Here is a 15,000-nt window from a genome sequence, read left to right as displayed (position 1 = left end):
CCTCATCCGGTTCCCACGTAGCTGTATCCCGCCCCAGGCGGCGCCCCCCCGCCCCGACCCCCCCCTCCCATACCAGCTCCCCCCTCTCCCCAGCAGCAGCAACCCAGTTAACCCCCCCCCCCCCGCTAGATCCCAAGCAAGCGTAATTGCACCCCCCATGTTGCTCCCAGAAGTCAGCAAACTCTGGCCGACCTCGGCTTCCCCCCGTGACCTCGGCTCACACTGTGCGAGGCCCCCTCCTTCCTGCTTCCCTGTTCCCGCCATGATTACCATAGCGCGGGAACAAAGCCCGCGCTTCCCTTTTGGCCCCGCCCCCAATGGCCGGCACCCTCAGCTCCTCATCCTCCCTCACCCCCTCCCCCACGACATGGGGAAGAGAGAGAAGTTACAGGATCGCAGGTTTAACAACTTGGGAAGTCCTCTCTTCCCCCTTTTCCCCCCTTCATCCCACATATTCACCTCCCCACTTTTGTCCCAAACGTTCTTTTTCTGGCCCGCTCACTCCAGCTTCTCCTCGACAATAAATGTCCACGCCTCATCTGCCGTTTCGAAGTAGTGGTGTTTCACTAGATGTGTGACCCACAGTCTTGCCGGTTGCAGCATTCCGAATTTGACCTTACTTTTATGCAACACTGCCTTGGCCCGATTAAAGCTTGCCCTCCTTCTCGCCACCTCCGCACTCCAATCTTGATATACGCGGATCACCGCGTTCTCCCACCTACTGTTCCGAGTTTTCTTTGCCCATCTGAGGACCATCTCTCTGTCCTTATATCGGAGAAATCTCACCACTATTGCTCGAGGAATTTCTCCAGCCCTCGGTCTTCGCGCCATAACCCGATAGGCAGCCTCCACCTCCAGCGGACCCGTTGGGTCCTCCGATCCCATTAACGAGTGCAGCATCGTGCTCACATATGCCCCGAAGTCCGCCCCTTCTGCACCTTCGGGAAGACCAAGAATCCTTAGGTTCTTCCTCCAGCACGGTAGCCTTGTGGATAGCACAATTACTTCACAGCTCCAGGGTCCCAGGTTCGATTCCGGCTTGGGTCACTGTCTGTGTGGAGTCTGCACATCCTCCCCGTGTGTGCGTGGGTTTCCTCCGGGTGCTCCGGTTTCCTCCCACAGTCCAAAGATGTGCAGGTTAGGTGGATTGGCCATTCTAAATTGCCCTTAGTGTCCAAAATTGCCCTTAGTGTTGGGTGGGGTTACTGGGTTATGGGGATAGGGTGGAGGTGTTGACCTTGGGTCGGGTGCTCTTTCCAAGAGCCGGTGCAGACTCGATGGGCCGAATGGCCTCCTTCTGCATTGTAAATTCTATGATGTATTTCCTCGCATTATTCTCCAGCACCTCCAGCCTTTCCACACATCTTTTGTGTTGTGCCTCGTGGATCTCCGTTTTCACCACCAGGCCCTGTATGTCGTCCTCATTCTCAGCAGCCTTTGCCTTCACGACCCGAAGCTCCTGTTCCTGGGTCTTTTGCTCCTCCTTTAGCCCCTCAATCGCTTGTAATATCGGGGCCAACAGCTCCTTCTTCATCTCCTTTTTAAGTTCATCTACGCAACGCCGCAGGAACTCTTGTTGGTCAGGGCCCCATATTAAACTGCCTCCTTCCGACGCCATCTTGCTTTGTGCCTGCCTTCCTGGCCGCTGCTCTAGAGGATCCACCGCAATCCGGCTACTTTCCTCTCTTTTTTCCATCCGTGTCCAGGGGGGATTCCCTTCTGGATTACCGCACAGTGTTATTTGCCGTTAAAATTGCCGTTAGGGCTCCTATTACGAGCCCAAAAGTCCGTTCCACCGGGAGCTGCCGAAACGTGCGACTTAGCTGGTCATCGCCGCACCCGGAAGTCCCAATTTGTCTTCTTTCTACAGATGCCAATTGACCTAGTTTATAACTCTGCCTGAAAACATTCAAGCTGGCCAATATTATAAGTCAGGACTCGACCAAAAGTGACTGCAAAAACTCTTAAATTCACAATTGCGATCTTGCTGTGGTTTTATGTCTGACCTGAAGACCAATGTAGCATTAGGTGCAGCCCATGGGGAGACCAATGTAGTATTAGGTGCAGCCCGTGGGGTTGTGCTGTGCCTAGCTGATCGAGTCTGGACTCCAGCCCTCCTAAATCCCTTAACCACAGCTCCACTCCCAGACCACATTGCTCAGCATTTCAAACATTTTCTGCTTTTGTTTCCGATTCCCAACATTCACTAATTTATCTTCTTATTTACCAATGTAACAATATTCATGTCTTCAGAATGCATTATCTGATTGACCTGTGCTTACTACAAGGCATTATCTATTACATGGGCAGCAAAGACGGATCCAATTTTTTTCCTCCTCTCTGCATTTTCCTCCCATCAAGATCCTCTTCCTGCTCTCCGGTCACATAACAGACCAGTATGAACAAACCAGTATCACTAAATGCAAGATAAAATTCGAAAACAAAATGGACAATAGGAAAATGACAAAACAATTAAAGTAGCAATATTAAACAGATAAACTGCATTAAACTCAAGTAAGAAAGCCTAAAATAAAGCCAGCAAAAAGCTTAAGCAAGGGGAAAGTAATTGAAAGAAAGGCATTATACAAGGAAGAATATAGACAAGAAATATACTAGTGCTGCACATAAAAGCATGTTAAAACAGACTTATTTTTAAAATAGTTTTCTCAATGAGCAATGCTGCAAGATATCCACCAATATTTACCAAATATTTTACTGAAATTATGTTCAGCATAACTGATTTCATTGAGAGGACTTTTTTCTAAATATAGCACAAAGGTGAGCACGTGAAAGGAAGTGTGGGAGAACCTAGATTTGTGTTTTACCTCCGTTATAAAGATTTTAGTTTCAGTTTCCTTGGGAAGCATGAAAAAGAAAATATCAATAAATGAACAGAAATCATTTAAACTGTTAAACAGGACGCAAAATAACGTAGCAAAGAGAGTATATCAATTGGTTTGAAGCAGAATATTTCTGATTTTTCCTTCTAAACTAGCTATGGGTATTTTGAGTCACAATGCTTAAGACATCATGACTGTGTGGGGCAGGTTGGAAGGTCCAGCTCATTGTTTCCTATGCATCCTTTGCATCATGTGTGTCTGTTCATATATTACAACAACTATCTATCACAGAATGGGAAAGGGGGAAGGATTATGGAGGTACCCAGCATTATTCCAATTAACTTAAAACTTAAGTGGCATGACTATTGTATTTAATGTTTAGAATGTGGATAGAATGTTATCTTAAGGTGGCAAATCTTATTGTTACATTTCCTAATGATAAAAATGTACCATTTAAAAAAAAACACTTAATGAAAAATATGAAATATATACCCTCCCATGATCCAGGATTCCATAATAATTTATTGAGCAAGACAATCTCACCTCACATCAATTTCATTTAAATCATGTTATCACATTTCATAAAATACCTAATTTATAAATTTGTATAATTAGTTGAGACAGAAAACTGAAACCATGTGTGGAACCTTATCATATTTTTTTCAAAATGTTGATTCCGGTGAGAAAACCGGGGCGAATCCCGGGTGGGAAAACTGACTGACGATTCAGCCTCTTTAACAAAATGATTTTTTCCCCCCACATGATTCACACTACGCTTGTGGTGGCTTGTCTCACCCATCACCCCCAATCACCCCAGGAGAAAACTCTGCAATCAATGGGACGCTCTTTTTAAACGCCTCCCAAGCACACTTTCCAAGTCCATTCGGGGGAGGTAGTGGCTGCCAGGAAGACTGCATCATGATTCATGGACAGAGCCCTCACCAAACATCTTGGCATCCTCTACCCACAATTACGCAGGTGTCCATCAAACAAGGTCACCAGCCCCGTCTGGGAGGCAGTGGACGCAATAGTGCCGGAATAAGATGGATGTCCTTCTTCATGTAGTCAGGGTAAGTCTGCCCCTCATGCCATCCACTGCGCCTCTTCACAAACCCATCACACCTCCAGGGTGATCTCTCTCAGCCACTTCACAGATTCCCATCGCTTGTCATGGAACCCTCAACATATGCAGCCATGGTGCAAATTTACACGAGTCAACTTTCTCCTATCATTCATCCCCTGTGATGTACTAATGCCATGGCACTTCCCTTGCAGGTCAATCAGTCGACAAGCCAGACAATCCTCGTGCCCTCTGGAAACCACAGACCAGGGCAGCTCCGAGGGAACTATCTGGGACCCATGCAAAGATGAGGTGTTACAATTGTCACCTGCACCCTCCACCAGTGCAGATAACCACATCTCAGTGGGATTAACTAGTAGGAAGGTTTCTGGGTCACACACTGCTGAGCACCTCACAGCTGAAGATCCACAGCTGGCAGAGGAAGGAACGTCCCATGGATCTGGCACTCGAAGAGATGCTGGAGCCCAGGGATCTGCTGAGCTCCTGGCCGATCAGCCCCTGGGTATGGTTGTCTCAGAGCTGCTGGAGCTACAAAAGCAGAGCCATGAGCATCAGGAAGAGATGAAAGCATCCCTCCTCAGACTACAGGGCTGACTGGAAGAGTCCCATCACCTCCTGTCCAAGGAGATGGTGCAGTCACTTCAATGCAACAAAGCCAAACACTGCGAGGGTAGTGTCCACATGGAGACCTTGGCACAGGACGTGAACTGCAACACCTGTGCTGCCCGAACGCAAGATCAGACCCTTAAGGTTCAGGTCCTCCCAAGGAGACACCGGTCATCTGAGGCAATAAGGCGAGAAGTCAGCAGGCCACTTCAACCTCAGGTGGATCCTGGGATACTCCTAGATGTAGCGAAGTGAGGAAGAGTAAGAAACTAAAGGCACCTAGTGGGCATGAATGAAACTAGGTACTAGTCGAGATTAGTCACCATCGTCATATCGCAATTGTATTAAAAATCACTTTGCTGCGGAGGGGGCGGCGTGGAAAAGGCTGGAGATGGCGTCCTGTGTGGGCACGAGTCTGGGAGCACTGGTGACAGCACCGCTGCCGCTCCCGCCGACTAGGTACACCACGAGTCCGGTGGTGGCGGCTACTTAGAAAATTTGGGGGCAGTGGAGGCACCACAGGGGTGAGGTAGAGGCTTCGGTTTGGTCCCCGATCCGGGAGGACCATCGGTTCGTCCCGGGGAGAATGGATGGAGGGTTCCTGAGCTGGCACAGGGCAGGAATTAGAAGGATGGGGGACCTGTTTTTAGATGGGACGTTTGCGAGCCTTGGGGCGCTGGAGGAAAAATTTGGGCTTCCCCCCGGAAATGCCTTCAGGTACATGCAGGTAAGGGCGTTTGTAAGACGGCAGGGGAGGGAGTTCCCGCTGCTTCCAGCACTCAGGATCCAGGATAGGATGCTCTCGGGGGTGTGGGTTGGAGAGGGCAGGGTCTCGGCGATCTACCACGATTTGCAGGAGGAGGAGGAGACCTCGGTGGAGGAGCTAAAGGGTAAATGGGAGGAGGAGCTTGGGGAGGAGATAGACGAGGGTACATGGGCGGACACCCTGGGTAGGGTTAATTCTTCCTCCTCTTGCGCCAGGCTTAGCCTGATACAATTTAAGGTTCTTCACAGAGCGCATATGACAGGGGTGAGGCTGAGCAGGTTCTTTGGGGTGGAAGACAGGTTTGGGAGGTGCTCGGGGAGCCCAGCAAATCATACCCATATGATCTGGGCATGCCCGGCGCTGGATGGGTTCAAGAGGGGTATTGCGAGGACGATGTCTAAGGTGGTGAACACCCAGGTTAAGCCGAGCTGGGGGTTAGCACTATTTAGGGTATTGGACGAGCCGGGAGTGCAGGAGGCGAAGGAGGCCGGTATTCTGGCCTTTGCGTCCTTTGTAGCCCAGCGGAGGATTCTGCTACAGTGGAAGGATGCGAGGTCCCCGAGCGTGGAAGCCTGTATCAGCGACATGGCAAGGGTTCATTAAATTGGAGAGGGTAAAATTTGCCTTAAGAGGGTCTGTGCAAGGGTTCTCCAGGCGGTGGCAACCGTTCCTAGACTTTCTAGTGGGGTGTTAGGAGGTGGTCAGCAGCAGCAGCAGCAACCCGGGGGGGTTGGGGGGGGGGGGGGGGGGGGGGGGGGGGGGTACTTTGTGTTTTCTACTGTGTTTATTATTGCTTAATGGGGGGTTTGTATATTGGGGGAATTTGTGATGTAGTTGTAAGATGTTTATTTATGTGATCTTTGTTTTTCTTTTTTCTGCAAGCGTTTGTTGAAAATATGTAAAAATTTGAATAAACATATTTTTTTAAAAAAATCACTTTGCTCACCCATACAGATCTACCAAGCAATAATGTCATGGTACCATCCTCTGCAAATCACCGAGAAAACTTGGCACTTCATCCCTGTGAGAAATGCAGTACTATGACTCTCCCACCTTCCATACTGGCGATGCAGTAAAGATGCGGTGTTGCTGGCATGGGGCCCCCAGTCCCACCAGCTCCCTCCAGCATGGAAGTAAACCCCCCCACCAACATCAATCCCTCTCATGTCGGACAATATTCTCTAGTGATGAGGATGCCAAGGGCTGAAAAGGTGTAGAGAGGCTGTCCACCATGTACGTAAATGGAGAAAACACCATGACCCCTTACCTCGGAGGTGGCAGTAACAGTTAAGATTTGTCATCCAAAGGTCTTTGGGCCCCATGATAAGCCCATTCATTGGCAGGTCATGGTCAGCTCTCTGGCAGGAGTCAGACATATCGCCGAGAATGAGGGGAGCAGCGCTCTGTACTCACTGCAAGTTATCATCATTCTCATGCAGTGTCCAGCCAATCGCTTCAGCCACCATTACGATGAACTCCCATAGGCACCTCAGTAGACAATGGATGCCAGACCCCAAGGTGGGAATGGCATTCACAACCTAGTCCTGAACGTTACCAAATAGAGAATCACTGAGCGCGTCCCTAGCCCTGCGCCCCATGCAGGCCCTGGCAATCACAAAGTCTTTCCTCCCCCTCCTCGGTGGGTTGCCCCTCGCTGCCCTCTCTGATATCCTCATCTGAGGAAATGTGGCACTCCTCCATGTCCTCCTAGTCCAGCTGCTCTCAGATTGTGCAGAGTGCAGCAGACCATTATGATGCGGGACACCCTCTGGGGGCTGTAATGGATGGCTCCACCGACCGGTCCAGGCACCAGAACACATCTTGAGCAGTACAATCACTTGCTCAACCACCGCACGCATTGACGCATAAGCTTTGTTATAGTGAGTCTCAGAGAGTATTTGTGACCTCTGCACTGGCATCATCAGCCACCTCCTGAGTGGGTACCATTTGTCCCCGAGGAGCCATCCCTCCAACTGCTGCACTCCCGCAAAAATGGCTGGGATCTTGTGAGCACCCAAAGATATATCTATCATGGATGCTCCCCAGGAAACGGGCACACACCAGCATGTTGTGTGGTCACAGATGATTTGGACATTGAGGGAGTGGAATCCCTTGTGGTTCAAAAATGGCACCCCATGCCACCATAGGGAGCAGAGAGCCTCGTCGGTGCAGGTAATGATACCTGGGAATTGCCTGCTATGCAGGCGAAGCCCCTGGCCCTCGATTGCCTGGTCCAAGTTGATGTATATATGGGCCCTTGCATATTACGTATCTGTGACCTCCCTTAGGCACTGTTAACTGGGATATGCCGAACAGGTCACCCGTGCAACCCTGAAATGAGCCGCAGGCATAGAGATTCAGAGTGGCAGTAACTTTCAGGATCAGGGGCAATGGGTGACCTCCCAGTCCATGTGGTGCCAACTCTTGCATCACCTGGCATAGGTGGTCCACCGTCCCCTGGGACACATGCAGTCATCTCCAGCACAGGATCTCTGACACCTGGAGGTTGGACATTTTATGCCGGAATACCCGTGGCAGGTAGTGTCTCCTCCCAGGCTCCGGATCGGTGGCTCTAATCCCTGCCTCCCCTCCTCTGCGGGGTGCTGGTCTTGGTCGCATGCAGTGGCACGTTGATAAAATATAGACTACGCTATGAGAGAAACATGTCCTCAAATTAAAGCAATACTTCTACATTAAATAATTAAATAACTCAAATAATGAGTATTATAATTGAAAAGTGATCAATTATGTTAATTCAAATAAGGATTATAACAGGAAAGTGGTTGATTTATATGTCTTAATTAATCCACTCAAAAGGGCCCTACAGTCTCCCATGGTTGCACATAATTATTTCTTAAATAAATTACAGGGTTTCCACTTCCAACACTGTCCAGAAGTCCATTCCAAGTGTTTACCATCCACTGCATGAAGAAAAACTTCCTAATATCTGTCCTCGATGCTTTTCTTAATGAGGTCTTGCTCTTGGTCTTAATTCCACAATTTAAATTTATAGTAGTATTCCAGATTCCCTTGTTCATGCATTTCTCAAATTCATCTTTGGGCCTGGCAAGCCCAAATCTTTCCAGTATTTTTCATTGCTCAGATCCCTCCCACTCTCACCAAGGATCAGCCTAACAGCTCTTAAAGGCAGTTTCCCTTATTTCTAGGCAACCACAATTGGGGTTCAAGTCTGACAAGATCACAACTTGTCCTGATTTGTATTCAACCCATTTAACTATGTAGATATTGTATTGGCTTTGTTGTTAACTTCCCCACATAGACTGAAAAAGTGAAGCAGAGTCTTTTTGGATTCCCAGGTTCATACCTACATCAAAACCATTTGTGATGTATGTGTGTCATCCTTTCTTCTTTCCTATAATGATAATCAATAATCTTTATTATTGTAACAAGTAGGCTTTTGCTAACTTTTGGTTGGTTCAATTGGCTCGGTTTTATAACCTTTGCTCTAGAGTCGCCAGGTATCTTCATGATACTGCCACGAGGTTCAAGTTCGAGTAATGATCAATAACTCAATACACCAATTAGTAAGATTCAAATCAAAGCACATTTATTATACACAGTACATCGCTACTCATGCATAAGCTCTACTTTCTAAGCTATTTCTATCACTAACAGGCCAATACTTAGCTTCGGACCAGCCCACCAGGTCAGGGGAACAAATGGCCTTTTGTTTGTGTTCTGAGTCTGCGGGATTCAAAAGCTGGTATGGACTGGTAGCTAGGAGCGCCTATCTCGTAGCGAGCGTTGACTTGAAACTTATGTTCTTTGGAGGCAGCTGGACAGGTCACTGTCAAGGGTTGGTTTGCGTTGCTGAGTGACCCGGTCAAGAAGGACGATTTGAACTTGGGGGCTTTACTTTATAGTCCCCAGGGGCTTCCCGCCCTTCGGGGCGGAGCCCGTACCTGGTTCCAAGTAATTGGACTTTGTTCCAATCGCTTGGTTCGATTTCTCCAATACTGGAGCTGTTCCCTGATCGTTGGGTGGTCTTTAAGTGTCCGTTAACCTCTTTTTGTGTTGGCTCCTGCGCGCGCCGAGGAGTCTGGCTTGGCTTTGTTTACCTTAAATGTTTCGATTGTACCCGGGGATCGCTCATTACTATGTAGATGGCTGCTACATTACTATGCAGATGGCTGCTTGTATCAATGCTGTCTGGGTTTTTGCAGAGTCTAATACACAGTAACTTGCGCCAGCTTGTTTTGCCTGTGTTGGCTGAATTTCCCTTCAGCCTTTGCTGTTCTCCATTTTAAGTCGGGAAGTGGCCAACTCAGGTGGCTACACTCCCTCCTTGTGATCCGAACACGAAGCATGAAGGATCACATAACTGCGTTGTCTTCATTCCCTGACCTGGCGAGCACTTTTCTAAGGCCTCTACACTGACCATAACTATGCAAGAAAATTTTTAACTGACAATTCTAAGTGGCGCTATGTCAAAACAGGGACATGCATTACAAAATAAGAAAAGCGGTACCTCTAACTTTCCTTAATAAACTACACTCACTCAAACATTCAATCATACTAACTTCCTAAACAATACAAACAAAATCATAGCAGCATTATTCACATTTTTCCTGGCTTGGCAGTCAAGCTCAGGATTGTACAGTCGCTCATGAAACGCATTTCTTTATTCACAAAAAAACGCAAACGAATATTCTTTATTATAGATCGCGGGGGTCTGGGGTCTGGTCATTACCGAAAATAGGGGATCTTATCCTATATACCGAGGTGTGAGCGCGGTAGGCTCTCCTTCGCCATTTCCTCAGACGAATAGTCTGCACGATGCAGCAGAATATCGCCAATACTAGTAGGGATTCTATCAAGGATGACAGGGAGTACCAGGTTATAAACCTATCACACCAAGATGGTGTGGTGTCACTTGTGACTGGGCTCTGGGTACTATGGGGAAGTGAATCATTAACGGCTGGGGGAGTTGGGGTCAGGGGGTTCGCGTGCGCGCGCAACCAAATGTTCATTCGGGTGATGAGCAACACGGAGGATGTCCTCATGGTTCTTCTTCTTTCTCTTCTCTTCTGTTCCTGGAGCTTCTGGAGTTCTGTGGGATCAAGCATAGTGTCTGTCACTACCTTGTTTTAATATCTCGTATGATTTATAATTGGTCACTATGTGTGACTCCCTCATTTTTTTTTCAAAAACCGAATTTCAGGACAAGACACACTTACAAATACTGAACCAGTGCGAGTCGTCTCGCAGGCTGCGCGATTTACTATCCAAATGTTTGAGGATGTAAATAGCATAGGGTTGGCAACCTAAGGGTTGCCTGAAACAAAACAAAACTTTTTGAACGAAAATTGCCGAAATGAGGTGAGCATGTGCCGCGACGGGTAAGATTTGGATGGAATCCCCGGGTAGGACGGCGACCAATGCCGTGTGTTCGCTACCCAAGCGTAGCTGACCAGAGGAGGGTCCTCAGGCAGGGCGGGTCCCAATGCCATTTCTCCACTGCCTGAGCAACCGGCAAGAACGGGCAAGAAATGTAGTCATCATGGGGGGGTTGCCGTATTGGTTCTTCCTTCGAACCAGAAGGGCAGTTACGAACGGGGGTCTGGCAAGCTCTCAGAGGTTTCTGCTGATGAGTGTGCTGACAAGTTCTCAGAGGTTTCAGCCGAAAAATAAGGCGTGGGGCCGTGGAAAAAATTTCCGATTTCACAAACAATATTTAACAATAACACTAACAGACAACATTAAACATGCTGCAGGTTCCATCAGAAAGGACACCGTTTTCTCCCAAGCGGTTCCTTTTTAAAACATCATCTGGACACCTCAGTTATCAGTTACGAACAGGGTCGCAAAGGGGTTCTCGTTTTGGGAGTCAGACTCAAAGTCGTCATCTTCTCCCGGATGCCAAACTCTCGAGTGTATCAGGGCGGATAGGGCTGCATGGTGTGATTTGGGATCCCTCTCGTCATTCTGGTCGAGTCATCTCGGTGCCAAAAGGTAGTGTCTAGTTCTGTGGGGACGGAATCGGGGTCGTCATTGTAGGTCGGTGGTGGGGTTTGTTTAGGAAAGTGATCAAGAAGGGATCACTCGAATCTTGCTCAGATTCGCTTGGTGTGGGTCCTGTTGCATGGGGATAGTAGGGAGGTGTGCTGTGGTTATTGTCCGAGTCACAGTCGCTGTTGCTGCCGTCTGTGGGCGTTCCGGGGCAGAGTCTAAAGTTCGGGGGTGGAGTCGGGGTTGAGTCCGTGGCTGGGCTGGACGTGTTGGGGGAGGGTAGGGTTAAGTTCGCTGTGGGCGGGGCGTGGTCTGCTGCGTTGAGCATGACGTGATGTGTGTGGTTAGACTGTGTTCCATATGCCTTAAGCTGGTTGATATGGAAGCACGCAGTCTTTCCGTTGGGATACTTTATTTTGTAGACGGAAGGGCTGACTTTGTCCGCAATGGAGTACAGACCCGAATATTTAGGTGACAGGAATGTGCTGGGGTTGTATATGGAGAGCATGACTTGCTGTCCTACTCTGAACTCAGTCGCATGTACTGTCTTATCGAAACAGGCCTTGCTCTGTTTCTTTTGTGTGCCTAATCGTACGGCGGCTGCTAGCTGAGCCGTTTTAACATTCTCTACCAGTCGTTCTACTGCTTTCTCGTGTGTGAGGGCCGTCACTTCGGGGCTGGTCAAATCTAATCCCAATAAAAATTCTGTGCCTTTCATGGGGCGTCCGGTCATGAGGGTGTGTGGGGTGTAACCTGTGGATGTAGAAACCGTATTTCTCAAAAACATCAGCGCAAAAGGGAGGACTGAATCCCAAGTGGTGTTGTTTTGCTGGACCATTTTTCTGAGGGTGGATTTTAGGGTCCGATTCATGCGCTCCACGATACCACTCGACTGTGGGTGGTATGCTATGTGGAATTTTTGGGTAATGCCAAATATCGTGAGGACGTTCTTCATGACACGTCCCGTAAAATGGGAACCTTGGTCGGATTCAATGCTGCGGGGGAGTCCCCACATCGTAAAGATGTGGTGGGTTAGGATCTTGGCTGTGGTCTTTGCAGTGTTCGTTCTGGGTGGGAATGCTTCCACCCATTTTGTAAACATGTCTATCACCACGAGTACATACTTATAACCATTCCTGCAAGGGGACAATGGTCCAATATAATCGATCTGGAGGTTAGTCCAGGGGCCGTTAACGGGTCGGGTGTGACTAAGCTGAGCTTTTTTAGCATATCTGTCCGGATTGTTCTGGACACAGATAAGGCAATTCTCAACGTAGTGAGTTACATCGTCTTTTAAACTTGGACACCAACAGAGCTCCCTGAGGTGGGCTGTAGTGGGATCAATTCCCTGATGTCCATGCCTGTCATGGAACAAACAAATGAGCCGATTCCTGTCCTGTTCAGGAACCACATAAAGGGTGTCTTTTAACACCACACCGTCATGTGTGGTCAGTGCATTTTTAAACCTATCGTAAGGTGCCATAAATTTTCCTTTTAAAATCTCCCTGAGATTGCTGTCCTCCTTCTGGGCCTGTACTAAATCCTCGATATTAGTCTGCGAGACCTGAACTGCATTCACTGGTACGCTCTCGGGGGCACAAATCCTCTTGCTTTCCACAGGGGTAGGAATTCCGTAAGGCTGTTGCAGACATAGAGGCTGTCCGAGTCTGCTGGGCTGGCGAAGGAAACTGGGTGTTCCACTCTGTATGCGATGGCCGCAAGTTCTGCCGCGTGCGCGCCTAAGTGTCCTGGAAGTTTTATTGCTATTTCTTCTAGGACGCGTCCCTGCGCATCCTCGACATAAATGCCGCATCCTGTTATGCGCTTCCCTTCTAATATTGTGGAAGATCCATCCACATATATCCTAATGGGTTCGCACATGTCTGTGTGCTTGGGGCTCTGGGTTGGACTACCTATCTTTCTGGGGAGTGTTTTAGTAATAAAGGGGCCGGTGTTGTGGTGCGGTGAGATAATGTCACAATCATGGGGGGTTCCGGGGTACTGTAGGTTATCGGCTAAAAAAGTGTGGGTCTTTGTCTTTTAACAGTGATGTCCAGTCCCTGCAAAAGAAGGGTCCATCTAGCTGCTCTTATTTGACTGACGGTACGGTCCTTAAGTCGTCCATCCAGTAAAGGTTGGGTGGGTGTGTGTTCCATCAGGATTGTGATGGGGTTTAGTCCGGTTATGTATGAAAAATATTGTACTGCCCAGAATACTGCGAGCAGATGCCTTTCACAGGCTGAAAATCCCTGCTCCACAGCATCTAAAACTCTGGAGGCGTAAGCCACGGGCCTTAACTGTTCGTGCCGTTCCTGGAGGAGCACGGCTGAAAGGGTGCGGTCTGTGCTTGCTACCTCTATAGCGTAAGGGGAAAGCGGGTCTGGAACTTGTAGTGCGGGGGCTGCTCTAAGTGCTCTTTTCAACAAGTCCACAGCATCCGTATACTGCAGAAGCCATTCCCAGGGGGCTCCTTTCCTTAGGAGTTCTGAGAGGGGTGCTGCCTTGCTGGCGAAACCGTCAATGTGGTTTCGGCAGTAGCCAACCAGTCCTAAAAACGACCAGAGGGCTGAAACGTTCTGGAGAAGGGGCAATTTGGCAATCGAGTCAATCCTTTTATGCTTGATCTCGTGTTTACCGTGCGTGATAATTGTACCCAAATATGTCACTTTGTTTTCCAAAATCTGGGCCTTTTTGGGGTTTACTTTACATCCAATTTTCTGTAGGAGTTCCAGGAGTTCGGCCAGAAGCTCGATGTGCTCTGCCTTGGTGCCTGTCTGCAGTAATCGGTCGTCCACATACTGGACCAGACATTCGGGGCGAGAGAATTTTGACAAACCATTTGCCAGCTGTCAGTGGAAAATGGAGGGGGAGTTGTGGAATCCTTGTGGAAGGCATGTCCACGTGTACTGCTGATTTTTAAACGTGAAGGCAAATTTGTATTGGCACGCTTTTGCCAATGGAATAGACCAGAATCCATTACTGATGTCCAAAACCGTAAAGAATTGTGAGTTGAGTCCCTGTTTGAGCATGGTCTCGGGACTTGTGGCTACTGTGGGGGCTGCTGCGGGGGTTACTTTGTTGAGTTCCCGGTAATCGATGGTCAGTCGCCATGATCCATCGGGCTTTCTCACTGGCCAAATCGGGGCATTATTAGTGGAGGCTACTGATCTAAGTACGCCCTGCTCTAATAAGCTGTTGATTACTTTTGCGATTTCTCCCTCTGCCTCTTGGGGAAATCCGTATTGCTTTTGGGGTCTAGGGTCAGGTCTTGTGATTTGAACGGAACCAGTCATCCGGCCATAGTCGTGTTTGTGGGTCGCGAGTGCTGTCCTGTTCTTTTGTAAAATACCCTAACCTGCTTGTCCGTGCTAATCGTAGTCGGGTCAAACCAAAAACCTACTGCGCTAATCTTGTCTGCATATTCTCGTATGGTGAGCGTTGCGGGGGCTCTTGCGGATTTTGCCATTCTCCAGACACATTGGTTGACTGGATCAAAGGATAGGTTGTGGGAATTCATAAAATCGATTCCCAGAATGTGTTCTGCTGTGTGGGGCAGGTCGACTAAGACTATGGGGTGCTTGGTGGTGATGTTGCCGATTTGAATGGGTACAGGGGCTGTGATGTGTCCCTGCTGTGAGTGGCCTGTAAAGCCGCTGAGGGTGATGGTGGCTGTAGTGGGCCACGTGTCCTTTTGAAACATGGTGGAGGAATTGATTGTGGTGCGGGACCCTCCTGTG

At 48.6% G+C, this 15,000-nt stretch overlaps 1 protein-coding gene across 2 annotated transcripts in view; it reads right to left on the bottom strand.

Moving 5' to 3' along the window:
* Positions 1-15,000, bottom strand: part of ttc8 (tetratricopeptide repeat domain 8) — an 89,407-nt gene that overhangs the window by 57,223 nt on the left and 17,184 nt on the right. The window contains exon 2 of one of the 2 annotated variants that reach the window (XM_072491556.1): positions 2,826-2,855. The exons of the other annotated variant lie outside the window; for it this stretch is intronic. Within the exon in view, the coding sequence (XP_072347657.1) occupies positions 2,826-2,855 (30 nt within the window). The remainder of the gene's footprint in view (positions 1-2,825; positions 2,856-15,000) is intronic. 2 annotated transcript variants of the gene reach the window in all.

This window comes from Scyliorhinus torazame, chromosome 2 (genome assembly GCF_047496885.1).
Source record: "Scyliorhinus torazame isolate Kashiwa2021f chromosome 2, sScyTor2.1, whole genome shotgun sequence".
Taxonomy (NCBI): domain Eukaryota; kingdom Metazoa; phylum Chordata; class Chondrichthyes; order Carcharhiniformes; family Scyliorhinidae; genus Scyliorhinus; species Scyliorhinus torazame.
The sequence above is the reverse complement of the archived record's forward strand: the minus strand, read 5'-3'. Positions and strand labels throughout refer to the sequence as shown.